This window comes from Nelusetta ayraudi, unplaced genomic scaffold (assembly GCF_046127955.1).
Source record: "Nelusetta ayraudi isolate G7.1 ecotype Tasmania unplaced genomic scaffold, CSIRO-AGI_Nayr_v1 ptg000011l, whole genome shotgun sequence".
NCBI classification, from domain to species: Eukaryota; Metazoa; Chordata; class Actinopteri; order Tetraodontiformes; family Monacanthidae; genus Nelusetta; species Nelusetta ayraudi.
Window position 1 is genome coordinate 8660236 of NW_027466061.1, and position 24765 is coordinate 8685000.

The following is a 24765-nucleotide window of genomic DNA, read 5'->3' on the forward strand; positions in this document are numbered from 1 at the left end:
ACTGGCTAAATTTGCCCAGTGTAAAACACCTGACTGACAAATCTGCATCTTTGATGGGTTCATTTCCATTTCGGGTAAGAGTTAGGATGTCACTGAATGACACCAATACAGACGATTTACCGGAATATTATGCCAGTACTTGTAGATATGATGGACTTAATTGCCGAGTGTCATTTAGAAATATTGTAAACAATAAAGGAAGTCAAACTTAGCTGTTGTCAAAATAAAAGCGTTTCTCATACGTTCTAAGTTTTACACCTGGAAAATGTTGTTTGTGCGCGCGTGTGTGTGTGTGTGTGTGTGTGGGGTGTGGGGGGCGGGGGGCAGGAATGAAATGTTTTCAGATTAGACAAGGTTTAGCTACAACTCCAACAAAAGGAAATGAAAAGGGAACCAATACTTCCCTTTTAAGATGTATTGTTAGCTCGTTTCTCCTTATAGAAAGGTCTGTGCCATAGCAGTCTGTGGCTGACGACGGTTATAGTAAAACACGTTCCCTTTGTTAGATTTCACAGCCGTAGATTAAATAATTCAGTGTTTCCAATTGGCGCAAAGGGTACATGATAATAAAGGAACAGCAATCATCTGTTTTTTTTTTTTTTCTTATTGTATACACAATTATTTGTATATTGTCTGTAATATAGCTTTGCGTCGAGTGTGCTGTAGGAAAACAGTGATGGTTTTTGAGTTTAAAAAAACAAAACAAAAAACAAAAACAAAAAAAAACAGGGGCAAAAATCAACACTTGACTCTGGGCTGCTCGTTGGATTTGAAGCGCCTGCGCGAGTGTATTATTTTGAAGGGCGCTGCCGGAAACACCACGCCTTGCCTCCAGCGCCTTTACACCAGCGTTGTGAAAACAGAAGTGGGTGGAGCTCGCCAGTGCCATTCCGCTCCGCGTTTGATGCGGAGGAGAAAACGGCGGTGACCAGCAACGGCATGCACATGCACGCGGCACCACGAGCCACTCTAGCGCACAACTCATAGACCTCCGCCGCGCGACCACAGCACGCGCGTTCGTCCGCTGAAAGGCGTCTCGCGTCTGCCTGCTCAGTCTCACCTGAAGTGTTAATGTAGGCCAGACTAGACGCGTCGCGCATCGTCCCTGCCACCTTGTTTCTGGTGGATTTTCACCCTCCTGCCTCATCTCTGACAGTCTGTCGCCTCGGGAGGAGAGAAAACAAGACGGGGTTGGGGGGGCTGGGGGGGATCACGTTCTTGGCTGATTGTGTTCCAGATGGTGACGAAGACAATGTGGACATAGTTGCGAGGAGTTTGCAGGGTGGGAGGCGGCTGATAATGAGGATTATCCCAGATGCGGTAAAGTGCCCGGGGTGCGGATTCAGCGGGTGCCTGGTCATCGAGCCGGAGGGGAGAATCTAGCAGAAGTGGTGCGGAGCACAAAGAGCGCATTAATAGAAGTGACGCAAGTTTTTCGAAGCGTGCACGAGAGGAGCACCGAGGCGCGAGAGAAGGTGACGCCAAAAATAAATAACAACAACAAAACAACCCTTGTGGTCAAGACTGTGAACCTGATACGCAAAGTTGGACAACCGGGGTGAAGTTTCTAGTCCACGCTCTGCTGAAGGGAGGGCTTCACCCAACTGCTACGTTCGGCGTGTCTCCGACCACTGCAGTGTGGAGCTCTCGCAACTCAAACCCGGCTCTGTAAATGCGGACTTCTGCTGCTGGTGCTGCGTGGTGGGAGCGTGCACGGCTGAGCATTTGATTTTTATTATTTTTTATTTTACATTCACGGCAGAAGAACATAAATCAGAACATCCAACCCAGAAGCGATGGAGGTGACCCGCTGGACCCTCGTCCTGCTGGGATTCGTCCTGCTGGCATCGGATCTCCTGGTTTCTGCAGAGGAAGGTAAGTCTGCAGGTTGTTGATTCCCCCCCTGTTTTAAATAAATCAGTGCATTCTGCACAGACTTGTCTCCTGCGGTTGCAATAGCTGATTGGGTAGTCTTGATAATACTCTGACATGTCTTCTAAAAGTGAGTGCAGCACAGCCTCAGGGTGGCCGTAAAAGCAGAAATGCAATTTAAAGATCGCACACGAATTGAACCCCTAATCACAGGGGGAGCGTGGCAGGATGACACCCATTAAAAACGACATAAATTCAGCTATTGGTGTCAGCTTTATTTTCTTGCTGAGGATTGAAGATTATTTTGAAAGGGTTTCCATCAACGCAATAAAAGAAAACCCTCTTGTTATTTTCAGGAAAGCCATTTCCGAGGCGTAGTCTCTACTAGTTTGCACTTTCAAGTCATCTAAAGGTTCTGTGGTTGCACCCCGGGGACTCCAACCAATTCACCCCGAATCAATAAAACATTTGGTACATTGAGGCTAATATGGCTCTAATGTGATTTCTGCGGCTTGTGGAGTGTAGAGAGCAACATGGGATGTGCTCTTGTTCCTTCGAAGGAGAAGGAGAGAAAAAAATAGCAAAACCAACACCTAGTGTGAAATGTACAATAATTCACAGATTTTTACGAGCTTCCTTGACTTTAACAAGCTAATATTGTTGTATTAGCGTGGGGAATCCTGGGGAGACCAATGGGAGCTCTTTTCAAATGAGCTGTCTTGATGTTGAAGGAGGGGGGGTGGTGGGGGGGCGGGGGGGGGGGGTTTGGGCGGGGGTGTGGGGGCTTCAGTGTGTCTGGATTGTGGTGAGTACGCAACCCCAGCACCATCAGCATAACAACAAGACCAGTTTGTGTATCATTTGTTTAATACAAGGTGGGTGGGGTGTGGTGGGGGTGGGGGGTGTTTATCCGCTCTGCTCTCCCACCGCGTCTCTGTCAGTCTCTCATGACACTAGTGGGGAAAATGACTTCCCTGCTGACTTAAATGACACCTGTTTTGTTTTTTTTCTTGTTGTTGGGTCTTGCCGCTTCTATAAGCGACAACTACTAAAAGACTGTATCGACCTCTTGCTGTCCTGTTTTTTTTTTTTTTTTTTTTTTGATTGTTTTTTTTTTTTTGTCAAGCGCTTTTCATCAAAAGCGCCTCGATGCCAAAGGCTGCAACAAGACTTATTTTTCCCTCCAGGTGTTTTGTTATGGTCGACGTACGGCCTCGAGCGGCCCAGTCGCCTGCATCCACGTTAGGCCGCCGCCGCCGCTGCTGCTGCCGCCACCGCTGCTGCTGCCGCCACCGCCTCATTGGCCAGTTCCCAATCTTTTTTTTCCTCCGCTCAGACTGTGAAAACAAATTTGGCACAAACAATGAGAAGCTGAACAATGAAACTTTTTCCTCGTGTTTGCCCGCACAAGTCAGCACCCACTGTAAACAGGAACGCCCGCCAACATGCATGAGCTAACATACACTGTGGCCGGAACGTGAATCTGTCAAATAGCTCTGGTCGCAGCCGCGGCCCCTTACGCGACATCCGCCGCTGCCCGGCGCCCTTTCTTGAAGGATTGGTGTTGTAAAAGGAAAAAAAAAATGAAAAAGAATTTAGAAAAAATGGAGCGCCCGAAGCGTTTAGTATGCACGCAGGGTTTTCTGAGGGGGTGTTTTGAATCCTGGGTTTACCGCTTGTGCAAACACAACCCCGGCGGAAAATGTCGAACTACCGCAGCCGGTTGACGGTCGGAGTTCTGGGAAGAATAAAAACCTTGTTGACTTGGCCGGTGGTGGTGGTGGTGGTGGGTGGGGGGGTTCTCTCTCAGGAGGTCAGCGCTTTCTGGACTTCAGACGCTTTCTTCCTGGCTTTGACCACCGCCTCCACTCTTAAGGTGGGAGGTGGGGGGGGATTTTCTACTTTATTTGGCTGAGATCTGGGATGTGCTTTACCTGCAGCTGGATATGAGGGAATCCATGTCTGGCAGAGTTTTTTTTTTTTTTTTTGGTTTCCATCGCTATTAAGTCCTTAAAATCAAATTAACACACAGCCAGTCAGTCAGTTTAACGTCTTCCCCGCCCCGCTGCAGGCTGTGCAGGTGCACCATAGGCCTCACATGGATACCAGACGTTTATTCAGGGTCCCTGAAAGACTCACACAACAACACGTGTGTCTCCTGCCAAGAGCGAACAAGACGTGCGCTTTAAAATGTCTCGGGGTAAAAACAAAAAACAGAAAAAATGCTCGTCTGCCAGCACGCTGTGCGTCGTCCCCCCACGCCCCCCCACCCCACCCCCGCTTGTTCTCCACCCTCGTGCTGAGGCCTGTAATGAACTGATGGGAGGCTGCATGAAGCTTCCAGCTGCCAGATTTCTCCTCCTTCTCCCAACCAGAGGATAAATGACTCACTTACGCACACCACACATCCCTCTACTCTGCTCTGTCTCCAGGAAGATTAAAACACAACCTCGACCAGATAATTACTTTGACTTGAAATTAATAACGGGCTTCTTCTTCTCTCTTTTTTCTGAGGGAAAATTAGTAATTAGGATGTGTGTACAAGCGGCCGGTAAATGACTAACTAAGGTTCGGACGTGGGCATTAAAATTATGTCTCGTAGTGAAAAAGAAAAAGGTCAACATAACAATGGATTCGCTTCCTCACAGTCTCAATACTTCTTGCTAATTAAGCTTGACTTGCATTTTTTAAGCATATTCAACTTAATTAATGGGAAGCTATAGCTGTATTGTATCCCGGCCCACACGTTTTTTTTTTTTTTTTTTTCTTCTTCTCTCGACTTCCCCTTATTATTCCCTGCACATACAGTTTTTTCCCACTTAGATGCAGCCTCTGACAAAAAGGGACTGTGGCCTTTTCTCCCCTCCATCTTTTCAGGTCTGAGGCTCCAAACCTGTCGCCTCCAATCTGCACTGGCGACACAGTTTTCCACTGAAGTGAGGGGGGGCAGGCGGGTGCCTGTTGCGTTCAGTTGGTGCTTGGTGAGGTGGATTTCATGGCAGACTTTAAAATGTGGCTCTGCTGGATCACTTTGCTGACTGTCGGTGTTGCGGTTGTACCTGGTAGCTAAAGTTGAGCTTGTGTCTGGAGAAGAAATGAGAGAGTGATTAAAGTTTTTGTTTGTGAAATTGCAACAGGATCAGCCTTGTTGCAACATATAAATACTCTTGAGCGTTTGCAGCAAATATGCAATGCAGCCTCCTCTCCAGGCGGAGGTCAGTTCACGTCCATGCGTCTCCTCTCTTTCTGGACTGCACAGGCAGTCTTCAGTCAGTCGGAAAGAAATAAAGAACCCAAACTTTTCCAATGTTTTGTTTTCAGGTGAGCTCCTCGTTTCCACTCTCACAACGCAAAAGCGCCATAAAACATCAGCTCCGTTTGCGTTCGCTGGCGCAGTAGGGGGACCGGCTGAGGATCTGGCCTTGATGCATTAGCATCTGCCAAACAATACTCCCAAGCAAAAAAAACAAAAAAAATCACTCTGCAAATTTATTTATATTCAGCTGGGAGCCTTGTGCTTGGCACTTGTAGCTTTTTTGCCGCACCATAAATCGCTCTGCGTGCTCGCTGTGAGGACGAGGGGGCGCGAGATGCGCTGACGTGAGTGCAGAAGCTCCATCATTCTGTGTACAAATCTCCATTTTTCAACGTAGCATGCTGCAATGACGAGCGCCTGCTTGTGTGGATTGTTCGGCACGTCTTGAGGCATGTTCTTGATGGAAGGTGGGTGTCATCCCTTCACAATAAGAGTGCTGGATTCCTCCACGCGGCAAAACCAGCCAATACAAAAACCAGACGTTATTGTGACGACATGTTCTCTTGTCAAAGGTTGGCTGTACTCCGGGTTCATATTTATTCATGTTTTTGTGCCAGACTTTATGAAGGACCTACCTGCAAAAAACAGACAATACACAACTGGGTCTGTTTTTGCTTACATTTGCAGTGCCGTGGGGAACCTTTAGGGAACTGTAAATTGACAGAACTGTCTGGGAGTTATTACGCAGAAATGTTACCTCAGCTAAAGCTCCGGAAATACAGGAAGGTTGAAGCCGTCCATTAAGAGAATAAGAGCAGAGGACAACCCGCTATAGGCCGTAATGTGGAGCCTTAAATGGGACGTGTGAATTACGCCGTGGAAAGAGCAAAAGAGGCAGAATATACAGCAGCGTTTTTAATCCACTGCTTCACACAGACCTCTGAAAGTGACAGTGAATTCATTCCGTCTTGCAGAGGGCGAGTGCAGACTGACTTTGACATTTGGCATTTATCCCAGATTGGAGTTTAGTGGAGGAGCACAACACTAACATCGGCAGCAGGGCTGTGTGCTTTACAATAACTGCCTCGCACACACGGTTCACGTGGGTTCTGTTGTGTTTGCAAAAGGTCCTTTGTTGGTAGAGGGGCTAAATCTTTGCTGAAAAGATTCCCCAGGAGCCATTTTGGTTCTAGTTCCTGTGTCCTGACCGTTCAGAAAAGGGAAATGGGTTTGTGAGTCAGTCTAAGAAATGGCTACTTCATGGAACTTGGATTTCCTTCATGTTTTTTTTAGCTCTGATGCTAATTTCTGGTGAATCATTGGTCTTTGGTAAAAGACACAGATGATGCTGTTTGTAGACACTATTAAAAAAGAAATCCCAAAAAGCATCTTTCCATCAAATGAAGCAAAACTATCTGCTTTTACATTTGATTACAGGCTTTTAGGTAGAAGGCAGAATTTATACAGCACTGCAACAACAAATATGGAAATTTCAACTTTTTTTTTCTTTTCTGTTTATTCGGTCACCTCCGTAAAAAAAATAAAGCATAACACCTCGCCAGACTGAAACTCTCCGGAAAGCAGAAAGGATGTTTTTATCTGAAGGGGCCTTACTCTCGAGCCTCAATCCCTCCTTTCACCGACATGTAGCCTTTTCTGTTGCTACTCTTTCCACGTCCTCGGTCTCCTTGATGTTTGACTGGCGCTACGCTGTTTTCTCTCGCCGCCCGTCTCCCCTGCCGTGGCAATGTGGTTCGTTTCCCAGAAATCCTTTTAAACGGAACCGATTTTTATAAGAAAGGGATTTGCATTTAAAGCAACCCCCCCTCCCCTCCCCTCTCTGAAAGCCTGTAGCCCATCATCCTCACCACCTCAATCCCATGATTAGCTTCCTCAAGAGTTAAACAGGCATCCGAGTGCCACAAGTAGCTCTCAGTCCGTGTCTCCCGCTCACCCTCTCCTCTCCTCCCCTCGCCGAGAGCCAGGACGCATGTGGCGACTGGGGAATTGCAGGTGGATGATAGCTGAGCCCCCATTCCCCCATCCACTCCACCCACTCCACCCCCTCCCCTCTTCCCCCCTGCCCATACATCCATGTCAGGCGTTCACTTTTGGAGAGGCGGTCTGTCCTCCACCCACACTCTGCCTCCGCTGAGAGTGGGGACACAATGGGGACAGGCTGCAGCGGGAGAGGGAATGAGGCCACAGCCTATCAGCCATAAGCACCAAGGAGAATGGCACTTTTAGAGGGGAGGGGAGGGGGAGTGGGGGTTGGCGTGGGAGGAGGGGGGAGGGGTGGAGGGGGGTTCTCTTTGAAGTGAGTCAAGGAGAGATGGGGGAGACCGGCATGAGTCGACGGAAAGGAGGCGAGCCGGGAGTAGCAGAAGGGGGATGGGGAGGGGGGTTGGAGGTGGATGGTGGGGGGTTGCAAGCGTGTGCACATCTGCAGCATCGCAAGTCAACTTGGGCTGTGTCGGTGCCAGACTTGCATTCCGCAACCGCGTGTGCACCTGAGGCCAGAGACGTACGAGACGTCGCCGATCAACGGGCTGATTGTGACAAAGGTTGGAGGGGGAGGGGGGGGGGGGTTTCGGCCAGACGGCAACGACCGGAGGTGGAGCCCGAGGGGGTCCAGCACGGCCACCGCTTCCAGGCTGCTGAGCCCTGCGTCGCTGTTCTTGTTGTTTTTTTTCCTTTAAATTCTTTTTTGACACGCTTTTACATGCACCACTGTCACGCCGCGTCTTGCAACGTCTTTGTTGTTCGCTTCAAAAATAGAAAGGGAAAAAAACATGCGCCAGCACGACGCAACGCACCGCTGTGCTGTGGCACAACACCGGAATGTGCGAGAATCGATCAGAGCGGAATTCAACCTCGACATAAAGGAGAGGAATTCTCGTCTCCAGGCACTCGGTTCGCTTCCAGCCTCCCGTATTTTCCTTCCCTGCCGTCACCGGTTGACCTACATCTTGCTCTTGATGCGTTCGCTTCGAGTCTGAGGGAAGGCGGTCGACTCCTCGGCAGCCACGGTCAACCCTGACGTGTCGGCCGCACCCGACCCCCGGGCTCCACCCCCTTGACCAGTCTTGGGGGCCATTTACATGGAGACAGATTTTTTTGAAAAAAAACTTCCCGTTTACACGGATATGCTGGAAACGAATGAAAACATTGTAGTACCTATGCCAGGCCTGGTGTGGCGCCACTCCCTGAAGGAAGAAGAACACCTGAAGCACGCCATGTTTAAAGAAGCAGCTCGCTAACATTAGCACCACAGAGAATAGAAAGAAAGATCTCTGGTGAAAAGACGATGTGGATAAAAGAGTTGAACTTCTGCTTCGAGTTACTTTAGAACACAAAGCCTTAAAAGCTCCATGTTAATGTTGACTGGGGGTTGTGCCAGTAAATGTTTGCTAACATTTTTATCATTTATGGTTCCTGCCTCAATATTTCAGTCCGCCAACCCAAAAGAAAATCAGCAAAAAGTAAAACAGGAGGTTTGCAAATCGTTTTTGTTGTGTTTATTTTCACTTTGCACACAATCCACGATCGAGCCATGCGCACCGTGTGTTAATGTTCACGATTGTCTGCGGTTTGTTGTAATGTAGGGTTAATTGGAAGCCTGCAGGCTGATCAGTAGCAGCAGTAACAAGTCCGCTGCCCGACGCTGTTGTTGTGAGTGGTTGTCTGCACCTCACGGGCGCTGAGGTTGCAAGGTGGTGGTGGTCCGGGGGGGCGGAGGATTGGTTGGAGCTGTGACATCAGCGTTTCCAAAAAAGATCATTCCTGCGTTTACTCGAAGCCGGGCAAGGCCGCGTTTTCAAACTTATCCAGCCTGAGGAGTGGTTTCAAAAATGTGCGGTTTCGGTCTTTGCAGTTTCAGTAAAAAATAAACCGGCTTTGTGTTAATGCACGGCCGAACCGCATAAAATTTCTGCGTTTTCAGAGAAACCCGTCTTCGTATAAATGGGGCCTTGGCTGCGTGCAGCACAAGGAAGACATTTCTGGACGCCAGACACCCGTCTCTGGTCAGCACATGGCGCTTGGTGTCGGGGTGTGTGGAGGAGGCGGAGGGAGAGGGGGGCGCGCTCCAAAAAAGATTTGGTGGGATCAGTTGACACCTTCACTTGGCTATTTTTAGGGAGAGCCACGCACCTTTGTTTTCTTCCACTGCCGGCTGTCCACTCCTTGTTTTCACTGAACGCCGTCCATTTTCTGCAATACAGGACAAACGTGACATTTCTGAAAAAAGAAAAAAAAATGAAACACAATATGGCTGTCTGAGAGGAAAGTAATTATGCTCTTTGTACTCCCGACAAATGGCTCCACATCCAAGGACGAGTCTTTATTTGACTTTCTCTGCTCGCCGCCGCACAGGCGCCCGGTCGCAGCGATGCGCCCTGCTACCAACTGACACCACGCACAACTTGATTAAAGACATTCTAGCTTCAGTGTGCAGGCCTTTCGATCAGAATGAAGCATTTTAACGTGCTCATTGTCGCCTGTCGAGTCGACTCTCTGACACCTGTGACTCCACAGTGTGTATGGTTCTAATTGGAATTGTCCGATTAACACGTTTGCTCTTTTCATTTTGTGGCGTGGTCAGATTTCATCTCCATGTCACCTGCTGATGGAGGCGATAAGCTCACACCGTTCCTGTTCAACATCTGAGTGCGAGGTCATGTGACTTTGTGCTGGAATGTAGATTCTGTTTTTCTGCTGTCTGAACTTGGACATGTCAGTCATTATGGTTTATTTAGCTGAAATCTGCACTGTTAAGCTGTCCACCACCTCCCACAGCAGATTAGTCAGAGGGTGCTGACACACACACGCGCGCACATGCACACTAGACTACCACTAGAATTGTGCAAAACCTAAATATTGCAATAAAAACTGGTAATGGCAACACCTAAATTTGGAAAAACCTCGAGTATCGCTAAAAGGTTTTTACAAGCAATCAAGAAGGAAAATATAAAAACCATTCTTGACAGCAAACAAACGTAAACAAACAAAAGCAAACGTAATTCTGGTAAATCTCGCGTGACGAGATGTTACGACAATTACGGCTTTTACACTCCACACCATTCAATGGAAACACCTGCAAATTGTCAAAATTTTAGAAATATTGCTTTTATTTTGCGAAAAACTTAGCAGTGAGTGATGTGCTTTGATAAAAAAAATAAATGGTAGTTTAAATGCAGCTGTGGACACACATGGAGCTGGTTGAGAGTTCGCTGAGGTCATGCGATGACCTCAGCGCGGTTCTGTCAAAGCCAAGGCTTTAAACAATCTCTCCTCTATATATTGCACCATGAAAGTTGACATTTGGCTGCATTCTGTGCTTGAAGAAATGGCTCTTCATTCTGCCTCGGCAACTCCACAGGATAATAATGAATCACTGCAGCCCTGTGGGTGAGCGGCAGCCACGCTGCAACTCTTTGGAATGCGTCCCAGGCTGTTCCTGTTCGCTATCAAATGACACAAAAAGCCGCGGCCGCGCTAATGATAAATCTATGGCTATGGCGCTGGCAGAGCCCACTGGTCTAATTATTGGAAGGCGCAACAAAAACAGAGGTGGCAGGGTCCACCGCTACACTCCTGCTGCTTTGGCAGATCATCTGAGATTTCTGCGCCCTGCAGGGGTGCCAGACTGCGAGTGACCCCGACCTGCGGGGCTCCCCAGGGACAGATATCTTCCTCAGGGTTAGGACGAGTGTTTGCAAACAAGTGTGCAGGCTCCCTTCTCCTGCGATGCGATGACATACTGCTCAGTGGGGCTGCCCGCCTGCACACATCAAGGGTTTGCAGCTTGAGGCATGTTGATGTAGACGGTAAAGGGATGATGTGTGATCATCGCAAGTCCCATTTATAAGGCAGGAAAAGGTTTGTTGTAAACCCTAAGCCAGCTAACGCCGCAGTTAGTGGAACAGTCAAGTGTAAAATTGGTGCACAGCCACTTCGTTTGGTGGCGACGGACGATCTTGTTTTTTTGTTGTTGGCATTTTCTCTCTGTTGCATAATTCAAACTGAGAACATGTGACATTTGTCAGTCTAATCGGAGAATCCTGCGCTGCCGCTCAGATGTTGACTAACACGGCGCGCGGATGATAAATCGGCAAGCAGAGGGCCATTTCCCAAATGTAAATGTGTTTGCAGAGCTGTGACTCTTTTTCTTCCACTTCCTTGCAGCCGCACTAGCAGACGATGTCTGACGGCGTGAAACCTTTTACCGAAAGAGCCCAAACCTAATTTGTTCACTGGCAGACTTAGCACAATGTACATTTTAAACAGAGGCCTATTTTAGAATTAGCCAAAGTGCTAATGAAGCACGCCCAGCATGTAATAATTAGATGGCACGGACATAAAGGAGGCACAACAGCGTTGGCATCCAGCACGTCTATTGCAGCATCTGGCAGCAGCTTTGCTTTCCGAGCATTAATAATAAGTAACACGCTAAGTGTTTGTCTCTGCTCTTCCTGCTGCTGCAGACTAGCCGCTAACCTCCTTTTGTCGCATTAGCAGCCAGCTGCAAGTTAAATACTTCCTTTGGGGGTTGGACACAAAAACATTTTAGCAAAATCTCGCTATCTTTTCCTGCCAACTCCACTCCTTCACTTAGTCATCTCATCTCTGAAGATAATTGACGTCTTCCGCAAACAAGGTGAGGCTCTATCAGGTTGTCAGTTTAGAACATGTTTTATTATGAGTGTCACACACAAAAAAAAAACGGCCACTAATGAACATTGTTCCCATGTTTAGAGAACTCTTTTCCAGCAGTGGAGAATCAAATGCAGATACTGTGAAACAACTGCATTGTGTTGTTTTGTGTTGTTGGGGAACCAACTTTGCTGTTGGTGCTACCGCCATACTAATTATCTCTCACTTGGAGAATAATTATAAGTTATAATTGCTAAGTAATTCGTCTTGAGGTAAGAAACAAATAGTTAGACCATAAATGATTAAATTAAAATGAATTGTTCTGTCTTTCTCACAGCTAAAGGTAAATTAAGTACATTTTGGTTTTCACTCTTAAGTTTGGTTTGCACTGTGACTGCTTACCCTCTTTTTTAAAATTAACTTTACATAACATTTGATACATTTGAAAATAAATTCTTAGCATATCTTTTTTTAATGATACTATACTGGGTTAGATGCCACGACTGAAACACTTAAAATAAATAAATTAATGAAGTGAGTTTTTGCATAGTTGAGTCATCTTTTTTAAAGGCCACTCTAGAAAGCAGCGCCCATAATTGGAACTAGCGGGAGTTGAATTCACTGATCAATATTCAGCAAGCTGAGATATTCTATAAAGCAAGTATACTTAATCAATGGCACCGCACTGCATTGGTGCGTCTGCCTTGCATCACACCAGCGGTCTATCTATTCAGCTCTTCTGTATATGTTCCTGGCTTGCACTTTGGCTCTCAAATTTTAAAGTTCCTCTATCTGTGAATATATTAGTCGTCTCATAGCGTCGACAAGATGCAAACAGTGGGAGGGGCTATCCAGCGCTGAGTTCTGCAGTTCTGCAGTTTGGCCGACTGATATATGTGCTACCTTCTCACGTCCACGGATAATATTTACTTTTCATCCAGCCGAGTCTCTTAAGAGACGTCTTTGGCCTCCCAGCTATGCAAGTTTTGTTTGTCTGAGGGTAAACAGGCCGTTTAATTCCGCCAAGCACCGTTGGGGTTCAGCGCTTAATACTGCAGGTCAGAGCTCATTACTCGCAGGCGCCAGTGTAAAATGAAAAGTCACAGAAAGCAAGTTAAATCCTTGCATCCCTTCAAACTTGCCCTCTCATTATGTCTAATCTTCAGACACTTTGCACTCCTTCCACCAGGTAAATATTCCCTTTGAACGCGTCCGAGTCAAATGTGACAACAGTCTAGACTTCCATCTGGGTTTTTTTGGACGGATCTGCCCGACAAGCAGAGCTCAACCAGTTGCGTATACAACAGTTCCGACTGCTGAGGAGAAGGAAACATTACAAGGTCGCCTTCGGTGAATTATATCATCAATGCAAACTTTTGTGTCTGTTTGCTGGATTGTATGTGGCCAGGACGACTGCATCACAGCATGTTGCTTGTCCTGCCATCCACCCAGAACACTTGACGGAACCACGCCTGCTTTTCTGTGCGTCTCTATTGCAAACCCTGAAAAGGCACTGATGGGTAACCAGTGGGAATCTGTCAAGGAGTCTCCCACTTGATCCTAATGCTTGTTCTGTGTTTTACCGAGAGGGACGCTGTTTTTGTTAAAACCATTCCTCAGCCGTGACACTTAGATGAATTTGGATTTGGCGCGTATACAGAATTAGCAAAGATTTAGAACAACAACAACCCGAAATAAAAAAAAAAAACGGTGATGGATCTTGAGAGCGAAACGCAGTGGTTAAAATTCACAGCCAGACATGAAAACCGCTCCAAAGGAAGCCAGAGGGGGGAAAAATGTCTTTTGACCTCTTTGCCGGACTCTCGAAAGAGCGGCGGCGGGAGAGAAAAACAACACACCAGAAGTGATTAATGTAATAATTCTGTGAAGTGGGTCCCGCTGCACTCTGTAAACCGGAGCCAGAACGTTCTGGGGTCAGGAATCTGCACCGCGCTGTAGTTAATTCTGATTCGCTGGGAGCAGTCAATCTTCGCTCTCGGTCCGCGGTGACGCCTCTTCCCTCAGTCCACATCCGGAGCGCATCACGCATTGAGATGCGAGAGATGGGGGGGTGGGGTGTCGAACATTAACAGTTTTTCTTTCTCCTCCTTTTCTCAGCACACACACACACACACACACACTAGCACACCTTTCATCTCAAATCTCCACGACTCTGCAGCTACTTTAAAGTGGCTGAGCTCATCCGCCCTCTGCAGGAGTCCCCCCCCCAACCCCATCTCCTCGCCCTTTTGTCATGCGGTATACGAGGGGGTTAAACAGTGTCCAGGCCTGTGGATGTGCATGTGAAGTCCCAGCAGGCCAGGAGCCAGGAAGTGGACAGGAACTGCAGGAAGCCACAGCTCTAATCTCACTAGACACAACTCCGTCAAAGACACATAAACACTCATTCAGGGGCAGATTTTTTTTACGAGCATGTACACACACACACACACACACACACACACACCGGCACCTACTTGAAATCTTAAACATGGGAGATTCTTTTGTCTCCGTCCTCGTTCCTGATGACCCCGGTGGCGAGCACATGTAACATGAACATGAACCAAACTCACTTTCCCAGTCAATAAAGGCTGCAAACACATAATGGATGTGATCATCTTAAGTGGATTAAGTAAATTACACTCGAAAGCTCGCAAACACAAACTTTGCCTCTGTTTTTTACTGTGTTTTTTTTTCACACAGCGGCTGCAATTCATCAAACTAATGTTACGAGCGACAGCCTCATTTATCGCAAGTACGCCAGTCGGCCACGTATGAAAAGCCACCTTGCTGGCAAACAGCGAGAAGTGGTCCATCTTTGGCACTAGATTATTTGTGGGAAATGTGTTGAGCTAGGAAAGGTCGCAGTGGTGTGAACGTGCGGCTGCGGCCCACCGGCCAGTCTGAACTCTGCAGCGAGTCGCTGGAGGAACGAGCAGCCAAGACGACGCAACGTGTTAATCAATCATTAACACGTTGCGTCGTCTTGGCTGCCTCGAAGCCGCTCGCTTCCTGCTGCTGCTCCCGAGCGTGCGGCAGTCACCGCGGTTGTACCTGTTTTCCAACAAGTGCGTTTTTCACGTCGATGAGATTTTTTTTTTTCCTCGGCGAGGATGTATCAAGTCGCCCGAGGCTCCAGAAACATCCCAGAAGCGTGATTTTTTATGGTATCGCCTTCTTAAAATTTAAAACATGCGCAAGCGGCAGCAGCAGCAGCCCCTCAACAACACATGTGGTTTGCATTTTATACCCAGCAGACAATAAACTGCAGTGCAGAATAAGTTCACCGCTCGAAGAATCGCAGAAGAGAACAGCTTCAAGTCCCGACGCTCTGAACCGTTTCAGCAGAGAATGCTGCTTTTAACTTTTCCATTTTTTTTTGCCCTCACTGTACTTTATATGTTTTTTTAGATTAAAAAAAGCACATTTAGTATTTAGATTATTAAGTGAACAAGCTAAAAAAGGAAAGCAAATGTCATGATGACTTGATTTGTAATACTAGCAAAACTGCAATGTTAGGCTTTTCAGTACTTCTTAAAACCTAACAATATGTATATATATATATATATATATGTATATATATATATATATATATATATATATATATATATATAGAGAGAGAGAGAGAGAGATTTATGTGTATATATATATATATAATATATGGGTATATATACACAATACATACACATGTATGTATGTAAACACACCATCAATAGGTTTGCTTTCTGACCTCCCTGTTCTTTGTGAACAGATCAGCAAGCACAGTGAGAATTTAGATGATTACATTTGCACAGATTCTTATTTTCTATTTTTCCTATCTGTAGCAATTAGCAAACAAATTGGTACAAACAGGAAAATTAAGCTTTTAACTGCTAATTGCACTTGAGTCAACCAAGAGAAAAGGTTAGCAAATAGCCTGACGACTCAAGCTGTAAAAACACAACCGTGTCCTTGTTTTTTTTTTTAATAATGTTCCAAACCTTCTGAGACCCCCCCCCCACACACCCTCACCCTCCTTCTCATGAGTCCCCTCTTTTTCCATTACCCCTCTTCCTCTTCCCCACCTCGGTCCTCTAGGTGTACGAGGGTAATTGGCACTCAGTTGCTTTAATTAAAATGAGTTCTAATTGTAGTTGAAGCGGGGCAAAAGTTCCAAGCCCTGTAATTTCCCGATCATCGGAGGGGAGCTGAGAGGGGAGAGAGAGATAGGAAGAGAGAGAGAGAGAGGAAAAAGCAGGCACGGAGGGGAAACGGCCACACAGGGAAACTGTCAACACGACAGGCAGCAAAATGGGCCTGAGCTCCGGCAGCTTCAGATCGGCTGTCAGCCGCTGAGGGCCGCTGGATAGAGACGCGGGGTGTGATATTTACCGTATGACCTGCCTCCCTTTGTGCAAAAATACGGGGTCGAGTTTTACATTTCAAAGGAACTGGCAGTACAACACCCTCTATTGTTACCGCCGCAGTGCCTGCGGTTTTTGTTGTTGTCGGTGGTTGTTTTTCTTTTTTGTTGTTGTCTTTTTCAAAAACACGGTTAATACCGCACCACTTGAAGCTGCGCCGCTTTATTATATTTAACAACATTTAACTCTGCGTTCCTCCGCCTTCAACCCCCGACTCAGCCGGCGGATTCCTGAGAGCGCCAGAGCGTCCGGTGTCTCCTCACGCCGACGATTGTGCTGCAATTACTGTACAAGCGTTTGTTTGGCTGTTAAATGCGGCCAGATGACGAATTTTCATTGTTCTCGCATTTCATTTTTGTTTCCTCAGCGCCGGGGGCATTTTTCCGGCGGTGGGTGGCCCTTGGCTGTGAGAATGCGAGGGGCGGGATGGGGGTTTTTTCAAGAGGAGGGGCTGGGAGCAGAGGGGTGGAGGGTTCTTCCTCTATGCAGGGGCTGCTGGAGTCTGAGGCGACTTGGGAGAAAGGCAAGGCCGCGCACGCCCGCAGGAACCGCAGCACTCAGAAGACGCTTCCTGTCTCCTAAACCTTGATGACAGAGAGCGGCGGCAGCGGTGGCGGAGAGAGCGCGACACCCCCGCCGCCGCTTAGTGAAGGGTTTGCAGTCTCCGGCCGAGCCGGTCGGTGGGCAGGTGTGCGCATGAAGAAGGCTCCAGGGGGGCCATTGGAGGGTCGGGGGGGCAGAACGACTATTCGGAATTCTGAACTCCAACTGGAGGTTGGACGAAATGCACGGAAAAACACCTTTGTGAACTCTGTCATCCAATTACCCCCGACCCCCCTTCACACACACACACACACACACACACACACACACACACACACACCTCCTTCCCTTCTCTATCGCCTCAGATCGTTGTTATTAAGCCGCTGGGCTTCTTGCGGGGTTTTTTGAAGTGGAGCACGGCGGCGGCGGAGGAGCGGCGGTGTTTCCTGGCAGGCGAGACTTTGCATAAAGAGGGAAAGTGGAAATGAGGAGATTGCAAAAAAAAGGGAGAGGCGGATGGCAGGTGAGGCGATACGAGGGGGAGGAGGAGGAGGCAGCAGGGGAGAAAGGTGGTGGGGGGCGGGGGGGGGGGGAGTCACTGATTAGAAGTCACATGATTACCTGTCAGCGGGATGAAACGCGGCAAACCTGCTGCACACGCAAGTCGGAGAATTAGGGGGGGTGTCGAGTCGTCGCTTTCAGGTGCGCGGAGGTGAAGGGCGGTGAGGGGGAGGCAGTGGGGGAGGGGGAAGGGGGGGGAAGCGGCCCACAGAGGGGGATGTGGGTCATATTGCCAGCGAACAGAGGCGGAATGCCACCAAAACGCACCAAAGTCAGTCAGGTGTCAGTCGACCGTCGCTGGAGGAAGAGTCGGAAGAGTCGGATGAGTCGGATCCGCCAGCAAGACTCCAGCTGCTCTATGCAGCGCTTGTTCCTGCGGCTGTGGCGCTGTGGCTCGGCGTGTAAGCCAAGAGGTGCAGAGAACGGGCCCGCGACCAGCAATCCTGCAGACCATTATCAGCCAAGCAGTTGATCACAGTGTTGTGTCAACATTGCCAGTTGATTTCTGCTGGGATGGAGGATGGGGGGGGGTGTTGGATTTTGGGCTTGAACTGCTGCTGGGGAAACAAACATCATCACCAAAAACAGGTTTAAGAGAACGACAGAGCTGCACTTTTATTTTGAAGGAGAGTCTCTGCCAGCGCTCATTGGGTGATGCTCTCGTACGGCACGATGTGATTTCACAACCGTTGGCAACTTCAGTCCTTCCGTTGCTGCCATTTCTTTTACCTCGTCAAAAGCTGACCTTCTAGAGCTTTTTATCGTATCACCAGGATCCCACTTCCAGTCTTGCGGCTAAGAGTGACTTTATTTCTTGGACTTATCCGAACAATGTCTCACCGCTGCCCCCTGCAGCCCTGGAGGGTCTGGGTTATACCCTGATGTGACCCAACTACCTCATGCAACGGTCCTCTTTAAAGTGCTGCACTATCCCCTTAAGTAGCTCCACTGCTATAGAAACCCTATAGAGTTTATTTAATGGTTAAAGGTCCTACACGTGTGTGTGTGTGTGTGTGTGTGTGTGTGTGTGTGTGTGTGTGTGTGTGTGTGTGTGTGTGTGTGTGTGTGTGTGTTCGTGCATGTGCGTGCGCAGGAAGCGCTCATCACACATATTTTAACAGTCCTTCAATGCTCATTTCACTGGGACGTGGGCCGGCGAGTGGTGAGACTGATTGCCTCCCACTTTTGCTGCGGTTTACACAGATTAGCGACTGTGGGCGGTGGAGTTATTTTTGTAAAACTACTACAAGTGTCAGCAGCGATGGGGAGGAGACGCTGACAGACTTTTTACCTCATAGTTTCCCTCCTTGCGCTGTATGTTATTATGATGTAGCAGCATTCGGATGGGAGGTTTTTTTTGCTGTTGAATCCCTCCAACGGTTCTTTATTAACGGAATAGTTTACAGCTTAAGCAGTGGTTGGTCCGTGCGCTGGTGATTCTGCCCTTTGTGTTGTGCTCAGTTGAATTTTTTCCGTCAATGGAGAACATCCATTTGCATCTTGACAGAGTGAAAGCCATCATTGGACAAATGGAGTGCTGGTTATTAATGAAGTGCAGGGTCATGTGACCCTCCACATTGTGATAGATATGCTGGAGTCACCAAGCGGCTCCCGCAGATTGAGAGCAGATGTTTTTGGCCAAGAGAGCAGCGGGAGAGACGGGAAGGTGGAAAAGGCTCGTTTATCGAAAATGTTTTGTTCTCCCACAGCATTCGCAGCGATGATGCACTTTCCATACATTATTTTTAAGTTCTTTTTTTTTCTTTTTTTTTTAAATGAACCATTCAGGTAGCACTCAGGCTCACAAATGCTTGGTCGAATGATGTTGGCTCGCATTAGCTAGGCACATAACATTTTCCCCTTGACTTTATGAACGTTGTTGTATTTTTAAATTCACTTTTTCAATAATGAGATCGGAGGTGATGGAAGCTTCACTGAAAACAGTAACGGGGAAATCTAAACAGATGGGAGGATTGTGTCTGTGTTAAAGGTCTCTCATCATGCAACATTCTGCTCAGCAGTGATTTTCTATTATTAATCTGTGTCCTTGCCTGTCGGCGAACTCCATGAAAATCACAAAAGTCCATCCTCCGCTTCCGTTGCTCACTCTTCTTTTCAGAGAGTGCGTTCTGGAAAGGAGGCACTGCTCTGGATCTCTGCCCTTTGTGATGTCACATGGGGGACTGATTTGTGACAGCACCCTAAGGTGTGGGTCGGTTCCAACCTCCGCCAGCAGTTTCCCTGTGTGTGAAAGCAGCAGTTTGAGCAGGAAGCTGGAACTGGGTCTGTTTCTGCACTTGGCTGTTAACAGAGGGCTAAACACAGCATCAGGATCGTTTGAGATTTTTGAATTGTTTGTTTTGAAAGGATTTCGCTGGAGGCCAGGATGAAAATCAGTTGTTGGTATTTGGCATCGTTTAAATTGCATTTTCTTAATGAAATAAACATTTTAACGTAAATGATGTACATATACATATAAAGTGTTTAAAGGCCACGTGTCCAAGTTAGTGCCTGCAGTCCATTTTTAGGCCTCTTTGATGTCTTGCCCAGTCGTAGCAGGTCATGGCAAAGCATTTCTAAAGAACTCATGTTGTTAATGCAGGTGCAAATTGAGCCTTGTGTCTGTGTATCGTGTGTGCACAGTGTGTAGCAGGGGAGTCCTGGGGATACCAGGCTTCTTCTAATTCAAAGAAAACACCTTAATAACCTCGGTGATAAACTCGCTCTGAAACTCCCATTTTCTCCAGCATCCGTTCCGCGCCGCCGCCCTCCTTGATCATGAGACCCGGGAGAGCTGCATTAAATCCCGTTTTATTGGGAAAAAGACCAAACAAACGGCCGCACCCTCAAGATGAGCTTCTGCGGGCCTACCTGAGGCTGCCGGCGACAAGCTTGGTCCCAGCGCAGGAGCAGGTCAGGGGAGAAGGTGAAACCCTGTGAGCGTGCAGCCGTCGAGTCCTGAGTTTTCATCTGGGCACTGAATCTCAGCACAGCGGCGCCGACTGTTTGCCAGTCAGCAGATTGTGTCACCGCACAACTGTGGCTGCGACTCAAAGGCCTCGTTTTAGAAAAGTCTGTCACATATTTCTGGCGAACCTGGAAGAGTGAGCTCAGAGTGAGAAATTGGCCCTTTGTGATGTCACCTTTATGTCCCTACCAGTTGCCAAATGCTTTTTGCACAAAGTTTAAACCGGACGGAGGATGCACAATCTTCAAAATCAGCCGTTTGTGATGTCACAAAGGGAACCAGTATGGTCCAGAGGCCTGTCCCATGTCAGTGACGACTCCCCCAGTGAGGTTGTACAAGTTGCTGCCAAGACTCACTTTTAGCACCAAGCTGGGGGTGGGCTGTAAACAGGGGGCTAATTATGCTGTTTTCTGGAGATCTGTCACCTTTGATGGAGGATGAATCATTGCCAGGCTTCTCAACTGGAGTCCGGGGGATGAAAATGTTCTGACAGAGGGTGTGATATGGAGGGCGAGGGCTTTAAAGTGGACCTTAGCGTGTTTTGTGGCAAATCTGATTGATTCTATACTCCAACTTTTTAGACGTAATGATCCAGCCACGTGTTTGCGTGTCTCTGGGAACATGGAGGACAGAAATAAAACAAGAATAAACACTTTATTTATTCATTATTGATTATGGGGATGTTGACCTAATAAACTCGGTCTGATCCAACCATCATCGATACATGTGAAGGTTTAGCAGGTTTGACAGTTAACTCCTTGGTTTGTCTGCATAAAACTGCCAGCCAAACGTGCCTTTTTTTTGATACGTGCTACTAAATCTCTTCGTCTTCTTCTTTTCTCACAGAAGTCCTGATGAACACCAAGACGGAGACGTCTGATCTGAAATGGACCACCTTCTCCCTAGCCAGACCCGAGGTACGTAATCCCAGCCTCCGCCGTGTCGTCTGCGTTACCGACACGGATCGTGCGGCGACTGTGGGGAGATTTTCTTTCGGCTTCCAGCTGTTCCTTTGTTACTTTGGATATAAAAGAGCTCCTTATATGGCAGCTAACTGACAGAATAAGGGCCGAGCGGCGCGGCCGTGGGATCGCCGGTGAATGGGAAGCAGCTGCTTTGATTTCCTCCGTCAAAGTTGGGAGTCGAAGCTACCGGCTTGTCCACGGACAAACAGACAGGCAGACAGACAGACAGACACGTTCATGAAGTGATCAAGTGAGGGTCTGGCTACCAGGATGTTTAGTGTCAGCAGCTGAAATTCTTCCTGACTTGCTGACGTGTCAGAGGGAGTGCAAATACCCTCCGCCTGCCCGTTTATGGCCCTTCCTCCATTTATGAATTTACTAAGTGGACAGACTGTCGCTCCCTTCTGTTCCATATTCCCAAACAAACGTTGCTCGATTGTGTTTTATTATCCTTAAAGGCGCACTAAAGAGAGTAAAGCAGACTTTAAAGATTTAACTGACTATGACAGCCGGCATTGGGGACGAGATGCGAGCTGTCGGCATCAAAAGCTGTAAATGCAAAAACTACATGGCTGCTTATTTTAAGATTACAAGGATTATAGAAGATATTTTTGATGATTCATAACAAGGTAAGATTTAAATCCAGGCCACTTAACTCCCAAAATAATCACACGTCGCTGCTGAATAATTTTGGGGTTTTGTATTATTTTGCTTTGTTTTTGGAAGCTTTAATATAGCTAATAATGGGAGTGAAGCCGTGTGGAAAGCTGTGTGCACGCAATGATGTGAGACATTAAGATGGTGTCTGAGGCGTCTTGTCTCTCCGTGTCTGCGCAAAATACATCCTGATTTGTGAATCTCCCTTTTTTGCGCGTCGCTGTAGAAGGTTTAAGCGAAATCCCGACGAGCCCAATGAGGATGTTTCCGAGTCTCCGTCACACAAAGGAGCAACAAACTCACTCCTAGAAATATGAGAAATATGTGCAGTCACAAGTCCAGAGCATTTTTTTCTTCTTTTTGGCATTAAAGGGGAGAAACTCTGCCCTTCAAGAGATGCAGACCTGCCTCTCAGTGCTCCACTGCGCTGTAATTCATTCCGACCAGAATTCTGCCTCACTCAACACATCATCCCGCAAATGGATTTTTAAAGATTTACATATTTACATAACTGAATTTCTGAGCCTCCAGTTCAGCAAATCTGCTGAATTCTGCCCCGAGTATGTTAATTCTGCGCTTGTTCCGCACTCCTGGGAGCGCGGCGATGGCGAACGTGTTTGCTGTTGACTCGGAAGTCAAACATTAAAGGATTTTTCTGTATGTTTGTGTGCATGTTTCCTGTTGCATTTGCATCAACAGCACATGTCGATTCTCACGAAGGGCTTTCACTTCATAAATATTTGCACGCCAGTGTTTCAATCTGAAAGCGCGTTTGAAGGGTGAAGAACTGAGTTGGTCGTTCGCCACTCCCCGACAGAGACTTGTATTCCCACTGAACTGGGCTGCGGCTCAGCGGGAGGAGTGATTTAATAACCCAGATTCAAATTTGGGCTGGATCAAAAATCCACAGCAGCTTGTCTCCGTCCCCTGGGCCTGCGGCAGGTGCGCAACAGCAGCAGCAGCGGCAGCAGCAGAGGGCCGACGCTGCATCGCTACGTTCTCATGACAAACAGGATATGTAACGTCGCAACCTCTTGTCGGGAGGAATTCCGTCTACTGAGCTTGTGAAAAAAAACCTGGTTTTCTGCCTGGATTTATCTCACTTCCTGACGCCAGCCCCGGTACCCTTGTCTGCTCTCCCCTCTCAGTGGGACGAGGTGAGCGGCCTGGACGAGGAGGGCAACAGCGTGCGGATCTACCAGATCCTCAGCTGCCAGACCGGCAGCTCCTCCAGCCACTGGCTGCGCAGCGGCTTCATCCAGCGGCAGGGGGCGTCGCAGGTGTACGTGGAGCTGCGCTTCACCATGATGGAGTGTTCGTCCAGCACCCCCCACCGCAGCTGTAAGGAGACCTTCAACCTCTTCTACTACCAGGCCGACTCCAACGTGGCCACGTCCAGCTACCCGCCCTGGATGGAGAACCCCTACGTCAAGGTAAGAGCAGTTACTGGCCGAATTTACAAGGCCCTCATTGTTTCACGTCTTAAATAATCAAGGTGTGATTGGTCAGTTAGTGTTAAAGGTCCAGTGTGTAAAATTTATGGTTGGTATGGTATTAGTTAAGGCACTGCCCATAAATACCTTAATAAAAGTGTAGATTTGCAGTACAATAAAAGTCATTTGGTTTTCCTACCCATAGAGCGGTTCTGGGTTATATATAAGAATATCCATAGGGGTCTTGCTACTAGCTAGCTGCCATCTTGTGCCGCCATTTTTTAATTTAGCCCACCTGACAGTGGCCTAAACACTAAACACACTGTCAGCGGGCTGCCTTAGATACTGGGCTTCCATAAAATGTTACACACCGGACCTTTTAACAAGCATTGGACAGCATTGTTGTGTTTTTGTCTTTCCGCTAAAGCTGTAAGAATTTTGAGAAAATCCGATCAGTCGTCTTTGAGGTTTGTTCAGTCAATCCAAGCGGGGGACCCTCCCCCACATGGATCATTGAAATAAATAGATTCATTAATAAATTCATAAACACTTTCGAAAAAGAGAGCGAGAGCAGCGCCATTATCTGAAGCGGAAAAGTTAATTATTTTCGAGTCTTTACACATGTTGTGTGATGAATCAAAAGTCTGGCTATTTGTGCCTCTGAGTTGACTGTTTCCCAGCGGAAGATCAGCTCATAAGGCTCTCCTTGTTTTATTGTAAGGTCGTAAGTACCCTTCTAATTGCTTTTTGACGCTTAATTAAATGCATAATTCTTTCGGTTCAGAGGGAAAAGAACAAGTCCAAACCATTAAAAATTGTCACACTGTCACATCAAACTAATGCTGAAGTCCTCGGTCTGTTATCTAGTCGTTTTTTTTGGCCTTTACAGAGAAAATCCTTGTTTACAGAGACAAGCCAGTTGCATAATGGACATTTTCTTTTTTATTATTTTCGGGCCAAGTTGTGTTCCAATCCTGTGGGACCAGGACACTATTAAAATATCTCTGTGTCCCAGTGTATTTTGTCTGTTTCGCAACCCGCCCGCTTATTGTCCCGCGTCCCGCACAGCGCTCCTCATCACTGCGCCGCTCGCTCAGCATCTCGCTGCCAGGCCTTCAGATGCTTTGCGCCGTCCCGGAAAAAAAAACAAAACGGAGGCTGTGAGAACGCGGCGCTCTCGTCGACTTCGCTGCTACTTAATAATGTAACACTGATGGGAAAATAAAAGTGATGAAATGTTCGCTGTGATGAATTACCTTCCTCCCAAAGTCCCCGCCAGTTGGGGTTCAAAGCGCACGGTAACAAACGCGACGCACCGACTGCCAGCAAGGCAGCAAATCAATCTGAAGTCACAGCGGCATGCGTTGGAAAATGTTCAATAATGTGAAACATATGCAATGTCCCGGTAATTGGCTAAACCAACAGTCTGGCCCTTTTGAAACACTGAATGCTG

General features: G+C 47.5%; 1 protein-coding gene across 1 annotated transcript in view; it reads left to right on the plus strand.

Moving 5' to 3' along the window:
• Positions 1-881: 881 nt before the first annotated feature.
• LOC142884706 (ephrin type-B receptor 4a-like) overlaps positions 882-24765 on the plus strand; it is a 39399-nt gene continuing 15515 nt past the window's right edge. The window contains exons 1-3 of the mRNA XM_076020545.1: positions 882-1875; positions 21104-21174; positions 23028-23312. Of these exons, the coding sequence (XP_075876660.1) occupies positions 1797-1875; positions 21104-21174; positions 23028-23312 (435 nt within the window). The 5' untranslated portion in view covers positions 882-1796. The remainder of the gene's footprint in view (positions 1876-21103; positions 21175-23027; positions 23313-24765) is intronic.